General features: G+C 51.3%; 1 protein-coding gene across 2 annotated transcripts in view; it reads right to left on the reverse strand.

The window, feature by feature from the left end:
- Positions 1-19,703, reverse strand: part of ANP32A (acidic nuclear phosphoprotein 32 family member A) — a 38,074-nt gene extending 18,371 nt beyond the window's left edge. Inside the window, exon 1 of one of the 2 annotated variants that reach the window (XM_065940199.1) lies at positions 19,508-19,703. In XM_065940199.1, coding sequence (XP_065796271.1) covers positions 19,508-19,561 — 54 coding nt within the window. In that variant the 5' untranslated portion in view covers positions 19,562-19,703. Of the gene's footprint in view, positions 1-16,124; positions 16,288-19,507 lie in introns of those variants that run through there. The other variant, XM_065940200.1, reaches the window with a different exon arrangement.
- Positions 19,704-20,331: the final 628 nt, after the last annotated feature.

Here is a 20,331-nt window from a genome sequence, read left to right on the forward strand (position 1 = left end):
TTTCTTTACTTTCAGAGTTCCAGCTTCTTCACCTCAATCTTGGTGGTAGAACTTTGCCCGTATTGACTGCTTTTTTAAAAAAATACAGTACAGGTTGAATTCACTGCTTTTCACAGATTTATAGCTGCTTTAATCTCGAAATGCCAAAAACAAAGACAAAACAAAACCTAAAAACCTTTATGATTCTTAAAGAGTTAGGGAGGGGCTGGACAAAGAGACGATGTAAAAAGAAGAAGAAAAAAAAAAAAATCTAGGGACTTCCATAGTGGTTCAGGGGCTAAGAGCCTGCCTTTCCATACAGCGGACCTGGGCTTCACCTCTGCTAGGGGAACTAAGATCCCACTTGCTGTAAGGCAAGTGAGCCTGCATGCTGCCACTCCTGAGCCTGAATGCCACGATGAGAGTCCGGGCGCTGCAACAGAGCACGTATGCACCAACTAAGACTTGATGTGGCCCAAAATAAATAAACAGAATAATGTTAAAAAAAAAAAAAAAGAGCCTAGAGATTTTACTCTTCATCACAAGCTCATAAAGAAGCTCCCTGCCAAGGCGGTTAACACAGACAAGGCCGCCCCTGATTGTGGTGACAGAAACAAGGCGGTGGACTGAGGGTCCTCGGTCAGGGTCCCAGAACATTCTGCTCTGACGGGACCAAACCTTAAGTTCCAACGCCTGAAACAAACCTGAGGAAGGCGACAAGGGTGGGGAGCCTTCTGAAAACTGTGACACTGGAAGAACAATGGAAGGAACCGGTGATGTTTAGGCCAGAGCTGAGGTAGACTCATGATAGTTGACTCTCCAACTGTTTAAAGGAGTGAGTCCTCTGCAAATACATTTATTCTGTGTTCTCCAGCGGCTCAAGAGCCAAGATCAGTGTGCAGGAACTACAAACAGGCAGTTTTCAAGCCCAGCGTAAAACACAAGAGGGTATTTAAATCTTTACAGCTGTCCCACAAAAGAAAGGGCTGCTCTAAAAGAAAAAAAAAAAAAATCAGTGCGTCCCCTGTCCCCTCCAGTGTGTACGCGTACACGTTGGAGGCTGCTCAGTGACTGCAAAGAACTGTACACATCAACAGCACTGAACAATTATTAAATGAATTAATAATATTGTGTAACGAAGCTCTGCAAAGAGATGAGCCTCGGGTCTTTTCACCTCTTAAAATGCTATTACTTAATGTTTAGGCCCGATTTACTCATTCAACAATATTTACAGAGTATCTGTCAGATGCTGGGCACCCGTCGTAGGCAGTGCCCACACAGCAGTGGCCAAACCTGGGTGCCTAGCACATGGATTTACCATCTAGCGAGAAGTGAGATAATAACACAATATGTGTATATGTCTATTATCACTGTTGTTGCTCAGTCGTTAAGTTGTGTCTGACTCTTTTGGGACTCCATGGACTGCAGCCCTCCAGGTTCCTCTGTCCATGGGATTTCCCAGGCAAGAATACTGGAGTGGGTATTTCCTTCTCCAGGGGATCTTCCTGGACTAGGGATCGAACCCATGTCTCCTGCATTGGCAGATGAATTCTTTACCAGTGAGCCACTTGGGAAGCCCATATGTCCATATACAACATATATAAATGCTCCAAAGGGGGGAAAAAAGAATCACAACCGTGATGAGGGAGACGTTTACAAAGTCTACCAGGGAAGGCCTATCCGAGCTGAGCGTTCACTGGGGACTTGAAGCCAAGTGAAAAGAGGGCAGAAGGAACAGCCTTGGAAAAGAAACCGAGCAGGGGGCTTGCTTGGTCCTTTTGGGGAACGGCTAGGACAACAGGTGGTGGGAACAGAATTTGTGGAAGAGAAGGAAAGTGGTGGGAAGAAAGCCACTGTCACACGCACTCGTGCACACCCATGGACATTCTACACCTAACTGGTGAAGGATGATGGGTTTCACAAGCAACAGAAGGCAGAACTACAACTGTCTGAACCACAGCAATGGCAGTAAGACCCAAGAGCTGACCATAAGCCAAGATTTCTTTTGCTCTTTCTTAGAGGAAAAACAGAGTGTTAGTCAGGATTGTGCTCACCCAATGTCTCCAGTATACCTGCTGCCTTGGCTACACCCCTGGGAAATAGCCTATGGCAGAAGGTTCTGCTTATGAGTGTGTGGGTGCATAAGAAGTAGTTAGAAGACGTGGTTTCATTCCAGGCTTTACCATTCAGAACTGTGTGGCTTAATTTCCTCATCTGTAAAATGGGGAGAATAATATCCCTAAAAACCCCACAGGTCTCTGTGGGACCAGATGAGGTAAACCGTGGTGTCCTGCAGGGCACAGGGAGGAATTTTACAAGCAAGTTTTATACCCAGAACTTGGCACCCCAGGGAGCTGAGAGGAGGTGTTATGTAGCTCTGATTTCCCCACACTGCCTTGCACTTAGCTAGCAATAAATGTTTGCTGAACTGAAAAGCATAAAAATAACCTGGGAAAACATTCTGCCATTTTTTCCTTCCTATTAAACGGTAGCACTTTGCCAGAATGCTCAGAACAGTCTCTCTTCTCGGAGATCCTTCACTTTGGGGGAAGAACCAACTGAGTCACATCAGGGCAGAGTGTTCAGAGGATAAAGTCCCAGGATGGGGACAGGAACAGGTCTGACTCCTCTGCAGAAGGCTCCTGGCCCTCTGTGTCACCCCAGGCTTTCTCCAACAGCCTGAACTGATCCAGGTCCAGGCTACCAATGGAAGAAGGGACTGCAGACTAGGATAGGGTCGGCAGCTCTTGGAAAAGCCCATGAAAACCAGAGATACACAACATATACAACATGCCATCCAGATGGAGCCTTGATCTAATCAAACTGCCTTGATGCAGACAGGGAGAGAGAAGACCAGATACACAGAACAGCTGAAGTAATTTCCACTCTTTCTTTTTCAATAAGTAACACATTCATTCTAAAGGTCTCAAAACCAAAAAACATAAGATACACAGTTCATTCTCCCTTCCATCCTGTCCAATTAACTATTAAGTATCCTTCCAGAGTTTGTTTACATACGTACAAATTCAGAATCTTATTTTTCTCTCCCAAATTAGCATATTGTATACTGATCTTTGCCTTGCCCTTTTCCATGAAGTTTGTGTTATATATCTTTTGCTGTAATGTTGCAATATAGATAAGCTGGCACATGTCATTTTGCATTCATCCAGCTTATTAACAAACGATATGGAATCAAGACCCCACTTTTGATCTGCAGGGCAGCAGTCGTGGAGACTTGGGAGTTCTAGAATCTAATGGGTTCACCACGGTACCCGTGTGGACAAGTTATCTCACCTCCAGTCACTCACGACTACTACTTAGAACCTGCCAAATGCTACTAGCTGCACCAGGCTCCAGTGGTAAAGGTATCCTGCCCTTTTGCCCCCAGTGTCCAGTGTGGGATGGAAAGGCAGAAGGGACCACTACAGCACCCAGAAGCAAGTGTACTGTGCCTCAAAGGCCAGCTGACCTCTGTGGACTTATCTCGCTATCTGGTAATGGGGTGGCCACATCTGCACCTTAGGGGATATTTAAAGGATCAAAACATAGTATCTGCCAAGTACCTGACATGAAGCAAGGCTTGGAGCAGGTGCTCAACAAAGGACAAGTCTAACTCCTGTCACAGGAGGAGTCTTGCTGATGGCAAGGACAGCAAGGTGTTCTAGGCAAAATACACAGCGCTGCCATGCCGTTCACCACACTTGCCTTACAGGAGGCTGGAAGGCACTATTAGTTTCTGAGGCAGCACTCAGGCCCCTATTTATGTCTTAGCTCACTTTTCTTGGAAAATGGTTTGGCTTTCTCCCACTTTCCAGACTCTCTTTCATAGTTTGAGGTCTCCTGGGTATGGCCCTCATTTGTGTGCACAAGCTCTCCTGTTTGAAGTACATTCAGAGTGGCCAGACACATATTTGTTAAGGCCCTGGCACAGAAAGGCAAGGATAGGCATGTGGAAAGTTGATTTTCCTAGGATTTCACTGACAGTGATATAAAATAATCATTTAAACGGAAAAAAATCTAAAGGAGGAAAACCACTGAAACTCACATTTGTTTTGTTTACTCTGAAATGTGTTCTCTTTCACAATAATACACTTAAAAAAAAATCAGAAATTCTGGCATCATCTGTTTTGCTTTCCTGGGGGAACAAATGCAGCAGACTTTATAACAGAAAAATAAATGGAAGTCAGGAGTCTAGAGTATTTCCATACTAGCAGCAGCTAAGAGGAGGCAAGAGGTCAAAGTTAAGATGCAAGGTTTCATGCACTACTGTGATGCCAATGACCTGGCTTTGCACCCAGCACAGCTCCTCAGTACTATGTGACCTTGAGCTAGTTCACTAGCTTTCTGAGCCTCACTTCCCTCCTCTGCTAAAGTGGGAATAACCTCATTTTGCAGTGTTTCTTTACAGATTAAATAAGAATAAATGAGCATCTATGTACCAGACACCGTTAACAGTTAAAAGCAAACAAAACACATAGAAAAGATATTACTTTCAATACTTATCAAAAAAAGATGAATTCTAGTGCCTTTAATTTGGAAGCTTAAAGCAGAACAGTAGGCATCAAATTATCCAGCCCCCCTAATACTGGGACGCCAGGCTCCTAACAGGCTGATTAATGAAGTCTTACTTCACCAGAAGCTCCTTTCATATTCATGCAAGACGCCAGCTTCCAGATGAAAACTCTCAGCCAATTAAAGCTCATCATGGTCCTTGGGAGAGGTGGGTCACAGCTGGATTTGTGACCTAACTGTGGGTTTCGCTCTCTAAAATAAGCCCCAGGACCTGTGAGTCCTGCCTTACCACCCTTCATCAGAAGGTTTGGCAGTGTCTCCTTCTCCCACCCAAAGGCATCTGGCCCAACAAATCAAGTGGGAGGGCCTGAGAGGTCCAGATGGAATCCAAAACGTAGCAATAGGGCCCCTCAAGAAACTATTTCAGAAGGACGGAGAGAAGGTGTGCTAGGCAGGGAGAGCCTGTGGCTACCCAAACAGGGCCACATCTCTGCCGAGACAGGAATAAGACCAGTTCCAGGTGGTGAGCCCGTGCCTGGGAGGCTGACTGGCGCTTACAGATGTTTCTGTTTCCCACCCCCCAACCCCAGCCATGAATGAGGAAATCAATCTACTACTGTTAATAAACATGATTTGGAAGTACCAATTTTTCAAAGTATGAGGGTCAGCTGGCTTGGGGAAAGGCCTAAGGTTGTCACTCTTTTGTATCATGTCATTAGCTCGTGAATTGGCATCTTAACCTCACTAGGTCTCAGCTTGCTTCTAGCAAGATGATTCGTAGACACTTTCAGATGAAACATTCTAAGGTTCCGGCTCCTGGGGGCCAGAAGTCTAGTGTAGGTTACGAGTCTCTGTCAAATGCCACCTCCTCAGGGAAGCCTTCCTGGATTACTTATCTCCTTTAATACAGCCTTATCTGTCTCCGTGGGACCTGTCACAGGAGCAGTCACACCTTTGTCTGGCTTATTGATGGTCTCCCTCTGTGGAGTGGCAGCCTGACGTGGGCAGCCCAGATAATGTCCTTCTCCTGTTCACTGCTGCATCCAGAATGCTCAGGACAGAACCCAGCACATGGTAGGCATGCCATCAATACTGTAAGTGAAAATGAATGACCCTGCAGTGTTTTCCATCTGCAGATCTCCCTCTCACAACTCTTGTTAACAGGGACTAGTCAGCCAGCACTGCTCACCATCAGAGATATCTGGAGCCACAACGAGCCTCCAGGGGCTAGCAAGTCATGTGCCCAATACAAGTCTGGCTTCCAGCACAGTGGACACCTTAGACCAGGATCCAGATCCCACTGGAGTTTAAGGCCACGGGTCTGGCTCAGAGGTGCTTTTTCACTTTCACATCCAACTTTCCTGGGTGGTCACTCCTGACAATGACCACACTGGCCACGGGAACTGAGAGGAGATGGCCGAGTGCTGCAGAGGCCAGCTGTCTGCTCTGAACCAAGTACTCCCTCGGTTTTAAGAAGCCAGAGTGCCACTTCTGCTCCCGGACCAGCTGCTTTCCCCCCAACACTGCAACCCCGGAGGGTCCCACCCGAGAAGACTCCCCAGGCTCCTAGACCACGCCTCAACGTACAGCACTCGTCTCCAAGACACACAGAAGCATGTCTGCAACAGAGCCGCAAGCTAGACAGGGGCTCAGAGGAGAACCACTCATTATGGCAGCAGGCCAGCCTCTGCAGAGGCTGAAGGATCAGGCCTCCCAGACAGCGGAGGAACTCCACTCAAGTCCACGCCTGCCCACTCTCCCTGGGCACCAGGGTACACCCGAATCCCCACGGGGAAGGGGAGACGCGCAGCAGGGCAAGGAATGCCCTGGTGACTGCGATGGCCTGTTCCTGGCCCTCCATGTGGAACAGGCCCCTGTGCCAGAACAGACAGATCCTCCCACCAGCCGCCAGGCGGGAGGCTGGAGGCCACATGACATCATCACAGCGCCTTCCCAATGCACCCAGCTGCAGGCGAGCTGTGCTGGGCTCTGCAAACCCTCAGTGCTGCCCTCCAACAGGGGGACTTAAAAGACACTGACCAATCCAAGGAGAGAAGAGCCACCATGTGCACCCCGAGGAGGTGATCCCAGACTTAGTGGAAAGCCAAACACTGCTGCGTGACCTAGAAATCCTGGGGACTTGTACATCTCGACATCACCTGGGATGGACACAACTTCCTCCCCTGCTTCCAGTGAGCCAAGGAGGGCTTCCTGGAGGAGACTTCTCAGGAGCTGTTTGAAGGAAAGATGAAGGCCCAGAGGTCTGTAGCCAGGATGGAAGGTGAGAGGCGGGAGGGGCTGCTGACACACAGCACTCCGCGTAGAGAGCCCCTAACCCCAATCCCTGAGATGGGAAGGGGGAGCCTGGAGCAGGGGATGTCACTCTACCCCACCTCAACAAAAAACTGGGGGCTAGGTCCCTTGCCCCTCCTGCCCTCGCCCACTGCCTGACAGCTCCAAGTAAGGTCTCCTTCTGAGGCGGGCAAGGACAGCACTCCCAAGTACTCCCACCACACACAAGCTCAGACACCAAGCAAGGGGGGCTGCCCCCCCCCCGCCCCGTTCCAGCAGCTCAATCAAGCCCAGGCTGGTTAGAATCTACGAACCTTTAGGGGCGGCCCACCTGGCATAAACCTTATTTCTTTTGGTCCTGACAACAGCCCCTGGGAAGAAAGTGTTAGTCCCATTTACAGATGAGGCAACTGAGGCTCAAAAAAGTGCCCTGCGATCGATCCTCCAGCCACCAGGCTCAGCAATCCCCGCACAGCTCAGTGCGTCTGACTGATGGCCCTCTGGTTCTCTCTTTACAAAATGCCCACTGGCCTTGGTCCCTGGAGATCAAGGATGGGCCAAGTCCAGCCTTGCACAATAAATTCCACTTAGCACTCAGCAGCAGCCTCATGAGTACAAGTAAATGAAAACTTGCAAGTGTGATGAGCAGGAATGTGGGCACGTGTGAGATTTGTGTGGCCACAGTAGGTGGCGAAGTGTGGGACCCGGGGGCAGGGGGAAGGTTAGCAGGCCAAGGACTGGCTACCAGCACTCCAGTAGCTTAAATTCTGCACCCTCTTTCCTGTTTTCCGCACTCCATTTTGCTCTCTTTCAACCACTTAAGTTTACCTCTTCCCACCTGCTGTGAAGCTCCACACCCTGCCTCAATGTGGTAGCTCCCAACCGCATTTCAAAGCCCCTTTAGAGGATTCTAAAAATACACAGACTGGGCACCACCCTCAGAGACTGATTCTGTAATGGGGTAGACTCTGGGAATTTCTCAAAATGCTCCCCTGGTGGTTCTGATACACAGTTGGGGTTGAAATCAGCCTTACCAACCACACACCTTTCCTCCTGCCTAATGTGCTGTGTTACATACACCTCCCAACTCTACCCCTGCATCATTCTGGATGCTGTGGACACAGCTCACGCCAGTGGGCTCCCCTCATCCTCCCCTCCACAGCCCCACCATTTACACCTGTGGGTCAGACAGTAGCTCAGGTGGAAGCTGCTTACATTACATGGATGAGTCTCTCCCCAGGATGCACGCCCCGAAAGAAATCTACAAGTAATCCCTTTAAATTTACTGTAAGAGTTGCGCTCCCCACCAGCCCTCTCTCTCTCTCAGGCAATTCTTGCACCTTCTGCAAGAGGCATTAGGATCCACCGATGCAGACCTTCAGGGCACTTCTGACTGTACAATCCCACCCAACCCTACTGAAGTGTTCCCCAGAAACACACAGGAACACCGGCAGACCTCTCTCCTCCAGGCTTCCCTCGGTCCTCCAAGCCTGCTCTTGCTGCCTGCAGATTCTCTGACTCATTTCCAGCCTGCGGGTAGGTAGGAGAAAGCCTCCTTCCCCTGCACTGACCGGCTGAAATCTATGGCTGATAAAAATTCTCTCACCTCAGACACTTGCGGGCTTTTCTAAGCATCTGCAGGAGCAGCCTAGGGGGCAGTTTTACGGAACCAAGGAAGACCCAAGGGAGCCTGGATGGGCCTGTGCAGACGGTCTGAGCAAGCAGAACCCAGTTTCATGCAACAATGGATCCCCGAGCACACAGACACATGCATTTCTTGTATGGTGTGAACCTTGGTAACCAAAATTACAAATAAAGTAAGCAATTGATTGGAGGAGTGGTCTCCTAAGTGGACAATCCTCAGACATTCCACTGGGGTACTTGGGGTTTTAATATTTTTTAACTTTTTGGCGTTATTTTACAATGTACATATTTATAGGTAGTGTAGTGAATGCGTGCTCAGGCCCTGCAGTGATATCTGACTCTTTGCAACCCTATGGAACGTAGCCCACCACGCTCCTCTGTCCACGGAGTTCTCCAAAGATGAATACTCAACTGGGTTGCTATTTCCTTCTCCAGGGGATCTTCCAGACCCAGGGATCGAACCTGCGTCTCCTTCACTGCAGGCGGACTCTTCACCGCTGAGCCACCGGGGAAGTCCAGTGTATGTGAATAATTCCTAACTAAAAGGCAGACATACCAGGGCAGGGACTCCGGTTCAGGTTTTACTGACACAGGATATAAAACCCAGGAAAATGGGAGGACCGCTGGGCTGAGAAAGTGTGAATCAGCCCTGCAGAGGCAGGAGCTCACAGCGACCCAAGAAAACCTGACACCAAAGCTGGTGATGTTTCAGATGCTTTGTTTCAGCGGCTCCGTGCTTGACGCACCAGACCGTGGGTGATGAAGATGACAAGAGCGTGCAAGGACCACGGCTCCGTCTCTCAACCAGCACTTCTACAACGCCCGACACGTGCCAAGTGCAGTGCTGAGCCCAAACGGGTCCCTTCAGTCATGCAGTCTACCGGCTACAAGGGGACAGAGATGCTATTTTGAACACTCACATGCAGGAATGCCTAATTACAAACTGAAGCTCTTTGAAGGCAATTTCTGTAAGAGTTTTAGAACAAAAGAACGAGACCGACAGCTGAGGAGGGTTGGAGAGATGATTAGCTGCTAAGGAAGTGATGGGGGCAGTCCCCATGAGTAGATTTGAGGGCATAAACTGTGGCAAGTAGGGCCAGTGCAGTGCAAGCGGGGGTGGGGGGCGGGGTGAGGAAAAAGATGAGAGCAGGAGGCAGACCACACAGGACCCTCACAGGTCTTACTCAAGCTTTTGGGCTTTATCCTAAAGAGAACAGTGCACTGTTAAGTACAGGGTGACACGATTACAGCTGCATTTTGCTAAGATCATCCTGACAAATTTGAGGCCTGGCTTCAAGAGGGCTGTGTGCAGGGGCAATCTACTGGCAAGCAGTAGAGAGTGCTATTTTGAATCAACAGGATCTGTGATGGATATAAAGATCACATGTGTGCATGTGGGGGGATGGAGGAGGCTGCAGAGGTCATGGGTTCCCACTGGACATGCTGAATGTGGGGTGCGGTGGGGACACTCAGGGGGAGACACTAGGTGCATCCTGAGCTCAGCCAAGGGGTCAGATCAGAGATGTTAACAGTAAACACCAGACCCCAGAAGGACAAAGCACCTGTAGCTGTCAGTGGGGAAGAACAAGATTTTTGTGAGGACAGGGAATACAAAACAAGAGAGCACTCAGGGCCTGGGCTTGACTGGGTCCAATACTTCACGTCTGCAGAGGAGAGTGAAAGGACCCCAGAAACTGAGGAGTGGAAAAAGCCATAGGAGGGGTATTGGAGAAACGGAGAGGTAACGGGGAACATACCTCATGAACGTCAAGGGTGGGGATACTGCCGCTGAGGAATCATAGAAAAGACGACAGTGAAGGCTTCTGGGATTGGGGGAGCTGTTTAGAAAGCCAACCAGACTGAGGAGGCTGAGGTGTGAGAGAAAGTAGAGACAATTCAGGAATTTTGAATGTCAAAGGGAAGAGAGTAGCAAGAGTGAGACAAAAGATCAAGGGATGTTTGCTAAGACGGGAGAAACATCCCAAGCTTGAGAAGGATCCAAAGGAGTAGCTAGGCACCCAGGAGGAAGAAAGAGGTAAGTGAAGGGCAGGCCCAGGTGAGACCCAAAGGACAGCTGAGATGGGCACAGGTTTGGTCTAGAAATCTCTTGGGAAACCTGGAGGTTTCCACTTTCTCTGTGAGAGGAAAGTAGACATACTTTTCTGCTGGCTGGGAGGCACAGAGAGAGTGGAGGGTCGGTGGGCAGTTTGAGGAGGACAGTCTGAAACAGTTGCTGGCGATAATGACCAGGCGTGTCCAGGAAAAGGGCAAGTTGAAACTACTTGGAATTCAGTGCTGGGGCTGTTCCTTGACATGTAGATGCTATAAGTACACAGCGAAACAACACATTCACTGTTGAACTGCTTGTGGGGAAAAACAACTTCTGGCAAGTTTGAATCTCTAGCGTCTAACCTCTTTTCCCCATTGAAACAAATGTTACTCTTTGATATGTCTGTTGATAATGTAAGCTTTTTTTTTTTCGTAAGTGAACGCCAACTGTGGTGTTCCAGCAGAACAGACCATAACAACAATGACATCTAACATTTATTGTATGCTTACTGTGTGCCAGACTGGGTGGTAGGTGCTATTACATCATCATTTTACAGAGACGAGCAGGGAAGGTACTGTGAAGTGGAGGGCTTGCCCAAGGGCTGGAAGTGGGGGCTACAGAGTACACACCCAGGCAGTCTTGGGGAGAACAGGGGCCAAGTGCACCCCCCACCCTGGAAATCTTCAAGCCCCCAGGCACCCAGTGCCACACACTGGAGTGGTGGAGGGCAGCAGCAGGTGAGCAGAGAGAATGGGGTGGAGGAGCATGCTTGGCGGAGGGTCACTGGCACATTCAGGACACTTGGGAGGTATCCATCCAGGTGGGAACTTAGGACTGTTGTCTAGTCGCTCAGTTGTTTCCGACTTTTTGTGACCCCATGGACTGTAGCCAGCCAGGCTCCTCTGTCCATGGAATTTCCCAGGCAAGAATTCTGGAGCGGGCAGCCACTTCCTTCTCCAGGGGATCTTCCTGACCCAGGGATCGAACCCATGTCTCCTGCGTTGGCAGGTGGGTTCTTTACCACTGAGTCAATATAGGATAGTGACTCCATAATGCTGGGAGAAGGTGAGGGTTGGGAACGAGTTAAGGAGAGCAGCTTGAGAACATGGGACCCAAGATGAGCTGACTTAAAAGCAGGAGGAATCACTACAGACTCTTGGTGGAGAGATTTTACAAAACTGCAAACGGCATTCCCATCACCTTCCCCCAAAATCAAACCACAAAATATTTGTGTGAAGGAAACTTAATATTCATCTTTAACCGTCTTTCAAACATTAACAAGTAATGAAATCAATTTACGGGTTAAAGTCAGCACTTTTTTTTTTTTTAATGAATAGAGAAGTGTTTTATCCATAAAGGAGTATACTGTCAGCTTTTCAGATAGCCTGTGTATGTACACATAAACTGTAAAACATTTACTATAGGAATGAAAAGCTTGAAAGTCACTGATCTCACTCAAAATTCCCATTTTAGAGTGGAGAAAACAGAGGCCCAGAGAGGACAAACAACTTGTTCAAGTTAGTTAATACCAAAGCTGAGAACAGCACCCAAGACTCTAATAGTTCTCTGGTAATTTCCTCACCAAACCGGAATCTCCAAAGGCAAATTTCTCTGGGAAAGACAGCCCAGACTTTAATCCACATTAAAGTCATAGTGGGGTAAGTAAACTGATCTCTTAGATCTGCTGCCGGAGAGAAGTTTTGGTAAAGAAAGCAACAGATGGGTGCACCAGGGCATCTGCTGAGTCAAAACAAAATAAATTTGCGCGAAAACACAAAGGTTGCAGGGTGTGGCCAATAGACGCTGGATGGGGCCCACTGCTGGTGAACAGATACATCTTATCTGACTTCCCAGGCTTCACCGTAACAAATGTATTCAGGACAACTGGTTCTATGCAAGCTGCTTCCAGTCTGGGAAGGGGCCCAGGGCCACTTTGCTCATCTACCTTCAACCCATTTTATTACATGAGAAGTTTGGAATAACAGATGCCTTCACAATTCTCCATCTCTGGCAGACTCCATTTCTTTAATGAAAACATCACTGCTGGGTATTTATCATCTGTCATTATTTCAATATATGTAATATAAGATTCAGACTCAGGTCACTATTTCTTTACTGGCTTGTGGGAGGAAGGCAGTGTGATGGGGTACCAGGGAAGGGTACTTTCCAGGAGATTAGAGTACTAGCTAGAATAGAGGGCAGACAGGTCAAAATGTGTGTGTTGCCAGGGAGGGCATGGCAGTGAACATCTCGAAGGGAGGACCCTGTCTGGACACCAAGAGTAATAGGCCTTCTCTTCACCAAATCAGAATACAGACTAAACAACTGGGTCAAAATCTTTCAACCAGGGCTTGTAACCACTCAGCAACAAGCTCTCTGCCCTTTTCCTAAGTGATACACTAGAGTAGAGGGCAGGCAGGTGGAAAGGACGCATCTGATGAACATCCTATACAATCTCCATAAAGGATACCCAAAAGTTCTGAGGTTTTTTACTTCAATGTGGTAAAATTAATATTAAATAAAACTCTGGATGACCAGCCCCCAGAGCTCAATCAGGTGGCTGAAGGATTATGTAAGTCCAGAGCAAGTCATCTTGAGAGGCTGGTGGTGCAGCAGCTGCCCAGAGAGGAAACTGGATTTGCTGTTCTTAAAGTACAGGCCACAGTTATGGGGACTGGGATCTGTGCTCTTAAGATTTATCACCTCCTCCCGAGGTCTGGCCAATCTAGCCATACCTTCATCAGCTCAGGCACAAAAGGCTACAGGTACAAAGAAGGGTTCTGGAACTCAAAACCACTTTGCTGCTGGTCTATCCCCAGGCAACATGCATGATGGAAGAGCAGCAGGCCCAAACTAGAGATTTCAGGATTATCTGTGCTTTTCAGTAAACTGTGCTCTGAGGGTCTGATGTCAGCCACCGAGTACACAGCTGTGGTACCTTCCAGGTCTCAACTCAAACCACTGCAATTAAAGTTCCTTCCCTCTACCTCTAAGAAGACATCTAAAACTTAAGAGTAACTATTTAACTACAAGACATGCAAAAGCCTTTTGAAATATCCTGAATAGGCAAGATAAAGAATTTTGGTTGGTTACACTGAACAACTTATGGATAGAAGGGATGCCCAATTTTACACCAGCAACAAGTAGGATTTCTCTTCTTTTGCATGTTTATGGATCAAGGCAGATTTCTACTAGACATTAATGGCACATGTAAAAGGACTTGTAAAGACCCCTAAAGCACCACCCACATAAAATTAAAAAACTTAAGAATTAAAAAAAATTTTGAAACACCCAGATCAAAAGGTCCTTACCAACAATCTGTTAAACCAGGGATTACCAAATCTTTTCTGTATGGGGCCAGATAGTAAACTTCACCTAAAGGCAAAACTGATATACTACATAGGCACTTTTTTATAATGAAAGAAAGCAAAGTCCACAATTCTTTTATTGATAAAATTCAATATATAATATGAGTACAATTCTTTTGGTAATAAAGGTCCAAGGAGACAAGTGGAATTCTTTGCAAGGGGGAAATGGGGATAACATTTCACTTAATTGGGATTCAAAGTGTTCCACATTATCAAACTGATTGCAGTGTTTACATGTACAAAGTATTCTTAGCTCACAATACAAAAACAGGCAGCTCACCCCAAACTTGGCAACGCCTGTACTAAATCAAGGCAGGAGACCCAGGTTCAATCCCTGGGTTGGGAAGATCCCCTTGAGGAGGGCATGGCAACCCACTCCAGTATTCTTGCCTGGAAAATCCCATGGACAGAGGAGCCTGGCAGGTCACAGTCCACAGGCTCCCAGAGTCATACAGGACTGAGCATGCACGCACGCACGTGCTTAAATCAGAGTCTAGGGATGGGGCCAGGAATCTGCATTCTACATGCTCCCCAGATGATTCTGGGGATGGGTCACATTTGAGACCCAATCAATTAAACAAAATTCAAAGGTCTTCCTTCTAACTAAAGGATCTCTGGTTTTACAGTAGGAGGAGAACCCAATTCTGCTATGTACCAGCTGTTTGACTTTCTTTCAATCTGAATGATTCACCCTCACAGGAGAGGATGTCACCCTCCCTGGCTTACCCTTAAGGAGCCAAGTGATTAAGTGAGATGATCCAAGAAGTGTTATTGGTAAACTAGGTCTTGGAAACCAAGGACGTGCCAATTCTGTTTAGCTTTGTGTCTGCAGAAGGAGACTAATAAATGTGGGGAAGCATTACATGCACAATCCCCCACACACCACCGCATGACTGGCTCCTGCTTATCCTCTCATTACTCACAATGTGTCCCCCAACACCTAAAAGCCCAGATTTCTTTCAGCTTAACCAGATGTGATGTGCTAACCCAATCTAGGGAAGTAGATGCTTGACTCCTCCTCTCCCCTCCCCAACCCAACCCCCATAAAATCCAGAGAGCCTCCGATTCTGCCCACCCACCTCAGTATCTTCAACTAGGAAGCTGTCCAGTCTTCAAACTTTCACATAGGGTAGCACCATTTCAAAACCAGGGAAGAAAAAGCTTTTCCTCACTGTACCTTACAAGTAAGGGTGCTTCTGGGGAGGCAGTAGAGATTAGAGATGGAGTTTGAAGTTTGGCTGTGGTAACATCTTTATGCCTCGATTTCCTGTGTTTATATAAGGATATTTTAACAATAGTACCTGTCTCACAATGCTGCTGTGGGGACTAAATTAATTGATTTGTGTAATCCACTCAGAACTGTGCCAGGCATAGATGGGTGCTATACAAGCATTAGTTATTATTATTGTTCTGTAAATTCTATAGAAGCACAAAGTTGTACCTCACTGTACCCCAATATCTGAGAAATAAAACTATCACATACTGAGCACCTGAGGGCCAGATCAGGCCAGTTTTGTCACTGACTTATTAAATAGGATTATTCCCGTTTTACAGGTGAGAAAACCAAGGATCAAAGAGGTTAAGTTAACCTGCCTGAGATCACAGGGGTAGGTAAACTTTTCTTCTGTGGCAGGAGGAATTTAAACTCAGGCCTGTGTGGTTCTACTACCCACCACTCCCGTGAAGCCCTTAGGCTCAAAACTGCCATCAGCAGCAACAACCCAGTAACAAAACATAACTGACCATGACCATACAGAACTCACGCTCAATTTTCTGCCCCCGGATCCCTGGTAGGCTTGCACAAACTGGAGTTAATATCAGGCTACTTGAACCCAATTAGGCAGTAAGTCAGTCTGGAAAACATCATGCGATGTATTCCAAAGGTCAAAGTTAAAAACCTGGCTTCCTGGGCAGCCTTGGCCGGCCACTGCCATGAAAGCTAGTCTCCATGCAGACGTGTACCAGGGTTTAACCAGTGAGGTGCTTAACTAGCATGGGTATCAGCTTTAAAAAGTCCCAGAGAGACGTTGGCGACGCGGATGACTTGCCTGGCTCCGCAGTCAACAGCCAAAGAAAGGCAGTTGGAAAAAGATAACATTGACTTTTTAAAAACCAAGCCTCATTCCCTACTCTTCTAGGTTTAGGATTACATTTACTACTGTAGCCGCCCTCCCGCGGGCAAAAATAAAAGGGGGAGAAGCCGAGGAAGAGCGAGAGGGCCTCCCCTAGCAGCCAGCAGGGCGCTGCAACACCCACCTGAAACACGGAGCGCGACCTACCTTCCCGGAGAGCCCAGCCCCGAGGGCGTTTCCCCAACGCATCAACTCGTCCCTCCCGGGTAAGCGGCTGCTGTCCTTGGCTCCAGTCAGGGCCGCTAGAGTCGCGTCCGCATCGCCGCCCGCCCCTCCACCCCAACCCTCCAAAGAAACCTCGTATTTAATTTCTCCCCGTACCCTCCTATCAGTTCCGCCGAAAAAGCAAACACCGGGTCGACCCGTTCGTCTTTAGGGTCACACTGAACTACCTCTAAAACGCCTGCCGGAGGAAGGACGAAATACCGGAGAGAAGGGGGGCGGGGGAGGCAGGGAGCGCGCTGGGGGGTGGGGGGAGCACTCGCAGGGAGGATCGTCGCCCTCCGGGAGCAACGGCCGCCGCGACGCTCCAGAAGAACCTCAGGCCGTTGGCAAGGAGAGGGGACCCCCCCCCCGATATCGGGGCCCAGAGCACGACTGGGGGTCCCCACAGCCCGTTCCCCTTGCTGCTTCCACGTCCGGGGCCGTCGGGGCGATGGCGCAAGTCTGCGCCCCCACCCCCCCACAGCGACAACAGCCACGGTGACAAAATGGCAGCCCGGCGCCCGGCAGTCCTGCCACAGGCGTGCAGGGCCCTGGCGGCCGCCCCTGGCCCCCAATAACGCCTCGGCGCCCTTCGGGTTCGGTCTCCGGCGGGCCTGGCCGTTAAAAATACAATAATAATACAACACCTCGAGCTCCAAACCAGCTCGGGAAGCCAAAAGGCCCGCCCGAGGGCCAGCCCCGCGCGCCCGCGGCCCGGCTCGCGCGCCCGCGGCCCGGCCGCCCCGTCGCCCGGCCGCCGGCCCGCGCCCCGCGCCGCATGGAGCCCGGCGCCCGCATTCGGAGCCCCGCGCTCGGCGCCGGCCGCGCCATGGGGGAGGGGCGGGGCGGGCCGCGCGAGACCCGGGAAACATGGCTGCTCGTCCTATTTCGGCGTCGCGGCGTGGCCACCAGCCCCCGGATCAGAGTTGGGAGAGGCTCCCAAGGTGGGTGTGATGGGGGGTCCCGGGGGGAGCAGGGCGGGGAGGGGTGCAGGGGGCGCTCTCCGGGAGCTATTTATTTTAAGAACGTTAAAAAAACGAGCCCCTCCTCCCCCACCCCTTTTGTCCCTCATTAGCTAGCTTTCTCCCCCTCCTCCCCAAACGGGCAGAAAGTGCCCCCTCCACCCCCACCCCGCCTCAAGGCAGGGGGCAGGCGTGTGGGCCGGGAGGCGAGGGGGCGAAGCGTGAGAAATCGCTCCCTGATCGGCGCGGCGCGTTCCCCTCCCCCAGCACACACTCGGGAAGTTTAAAGAGCCGGTTCGACCCGCTTTCGATCTCGCTCCCAGTTGGCCAGCTGCGGGGGTAGGGTTGGCCGCGCGAACCGCGCCTCCACACCCTCCCGCCGCGACCCCGGCCCCCTACTTGGCGCCCTTCCCCCTCCGCACGGGGGGCTTCCGGAAAGTACGCGGGAAGCCCGCGGCTCGGGCCCCCTCCCCCATCACCACACCCAGCCCCCCAATCCTCTGGCTCGGGGTCCCAGCTGGGATGAAACTGGCCAGAGAAACGCAAACCGCCGGCAAATTGTTCGCGGAAACTCCAGCGTCCTCCGGCGGGCAACCCCTCCCCTCCCTCCGCCACCCCCTCCCCGCCCTGCGCGCCATAAGGCACTGCACGTCTACAGTCCACAGCTGCGTTATGATGGGGGGGGGGGGGGCACAAAAAGGATCTTGTTTTCAAAAGTCTCACTCAGGTTTGAGGGAGGAACTAGAGAAAAGAGGAAGCAAGGCCTGCCTCCGCCAGGGATTCGGGTTTTAACGGGTTGGAGGGGCGACAGGTCAGCGCACCGAGCTCCCCAAACTCCGAAGTCTGTGGAACCCTGGTCACCGGGGCTGGGGTGGGGGTGTCCACTCGCCCGCGCTCCGCTGGTCCCGGAGGGGCCACCAGAGGAGTCAGCCAGCGTCTCCGCCCCAGACCCGGGGTCTCCTCCGCTGAGCCGCCAACTCACATAAAACAGTGTTTGAAAGCGAGAGGAAGACAGAAATAAAAACGGGCGTCCGAGTAACCCACCCTCACCTTTCCCCTCCTTGGGGGTGAGCTTTCGCCCGAGCCTCCCAGTTCCCATCCATGTAAGTTTCCTCCGGCTGTACTCCCGCTGCTGCCCAATCAATAACGGCGACGGGAAGGCAAACTCCCATCCCCGAGCTGCGTGTCTGCTATGCCCGCATAAATCTGGACCCAGCCAATACCCACCACGGGCACCAGCTCTGGGCAGCTCGCGTCCTGACAAAGTTTCCCGGGCCCACTTATTAATCGGGCGCCGAATGGCTGCCAAGGAGCCCACCCTAGAGAAAAACGGGCCGGGGGTCGGGGCCGGGGGGCGTCAGGGCTCAAAGGCTGGCATCTTAGGGAGGCCGGAAGGAGCAGGGGCGAGGGGGACCGGGACGTAGCCTTTGGGTAACTTGCAGTAGCGATCGCGCGAGGTGGGGAGGCGCGGGGATTATCTGTGCCTTTGCACGTTCGAAAATCCCTCCCCCCCCCCCCCCCGCTTCTTTCCATTTATCCTCCCTTCGGAAGGAAAGGAAGAAACATCAGCATCTGGCCCGAAGGTGGGGTGGAAAGAGTGAGGGAGACAGTGGAGGAGAGGAAGGGAGGCAGAGAAAGGGAGGGAGGGAGAGAAAGGGCGCGTTCACGAACACTACAAAGTTACAAATATGGCTCCCCCGTCTCTCGCCTCATCACTGCAAAGAAATGAAGACGCACTTTAAACTCGAGCCATTCCCAACTCCGCTGCAGCCCCCTCCCCACGCGCTCTCCCCAGGGGCCTCGGCCCACATTTATCAGAAACTAAACCGGACTCGCGAAGCCCAAAACTTATTGTGTGTGTGCGAGAGAGAGAGAGAGAAAGGGAGGGGGAAGGCGCGGGAGGGGGGAGGAAGGGGGGATTCATTTATAAAATATAAAACCCCCTTTTTTTGTTGTTAAATCCAGGAGGCAGCCCCTCTCCTCCTCCTCCCTCGTTAATCTTTCCCCCAGACGGAGTCACGGGAGCAGAGAGCTCAGAGGGTTATTTTGCCTCATTCTCTCCGACCCAAACGCGTGCGCCCGCTGGCCCCCGATGGGTGCACACTCGCACGCACACTCTCGCACCCACATTCGCACACGCGGGAGCACACGCACAGGTAGTCACACACCAAGGGCAGCGGCGGCGGCAGCCGGAACATGCTTGGATGGCATTGCAACCCCCCAATCTTGCAATTCATTTGCAGTGCGACCCCCAAACCCACATCTCCCGGGCGCCCCCCCTCAAAAAAAAAGTGCCTCCCCCTAACGCGCACACACACAAAGTAGGAGAATGGACCGACAGAGATATTTTTGGCAAATGCTCACATCAGAGGGCGTCCTGTTCCGCAGCTCTAAATGAATCCGTTTGTCCATGTCCATCTCTCGCGCTCTCTCTCTGCAGAGGCTCCCGCGCCGGCGGAATTCAATCAATAAACCCCGAACCCACGGCCGCGCGTTTTAGGACTTTGAAGGCTCAACCAGCTCCGCTCGGTTCTCGAGCCCCCAGCACCCGCGGCGCACACTAACCTGATCACCGTGGAGGCGGGATCGGCGGCCCCGAATGAGTGGCAGCAGCGTTAGCCAATTGCCGCCGCCGATCTCCGGGCAACAGCGAATGGTGGTGGAGGCGGGGGGGGAAGGGACCAATGGGCGGGCTGCGCAGCCGGCCAGGGAGGCTCAGCCATTTGGTTGTGGTGCCGGAGACGGACCCCTTTAGATTTCGGGGCGGCTGAGGAGCGCGGCGGCAGCTCGGTGGCTGAGCGAGGGGGGTGGGCGGAATGGCGGGGGAAGGGAAGGCGACTGTGCCTGGAGGGCCGAGCCGCCCGGCCTCGCCAGCCCGCCGCCGCCTCAGCTTTTGGCCGGGGGCGGGGCCGCAGGTGCGTTACACGAAAGGGAGGGGTGCGGCCGGAGGGGCCGGGGGTAGGGGTCCTCGCCGGGCCGTGGGCTTCGCCCCGAGTCTACCCGCGCCGCACGACTGGGCCGTGGAAGGAGGCAGGCGGCGAGAGGGTTGGGGGCCGCGGACTGCCCGGCGGGCGGGCAGATGAAAGGCCTGGAAAGAGGGGGGAGGGGTCAAGGGTGCAGTTGGGGGAGGGGCTGGTCATTTTCTGGGTCCAGAGGACCGAGCTAGCGGAGCGAGGCTGCTGCCCCCC

This window comes from Muntiacus reevesi, chromosome 7 (genome assembly GCF_963930625.1).
Source record: "Muntiacus reevesi chromosome 7, mMunRee1.1, whole genome shotgun sequence".
In the NCBI taxonomy this organism is placed as follows: domain Eukaryota; kingdom Metazoa; phylum Chordata; class Mammalia; order Artiodactyla; family Cervidae; genus Muntiacus; species Muntiacus reevesi.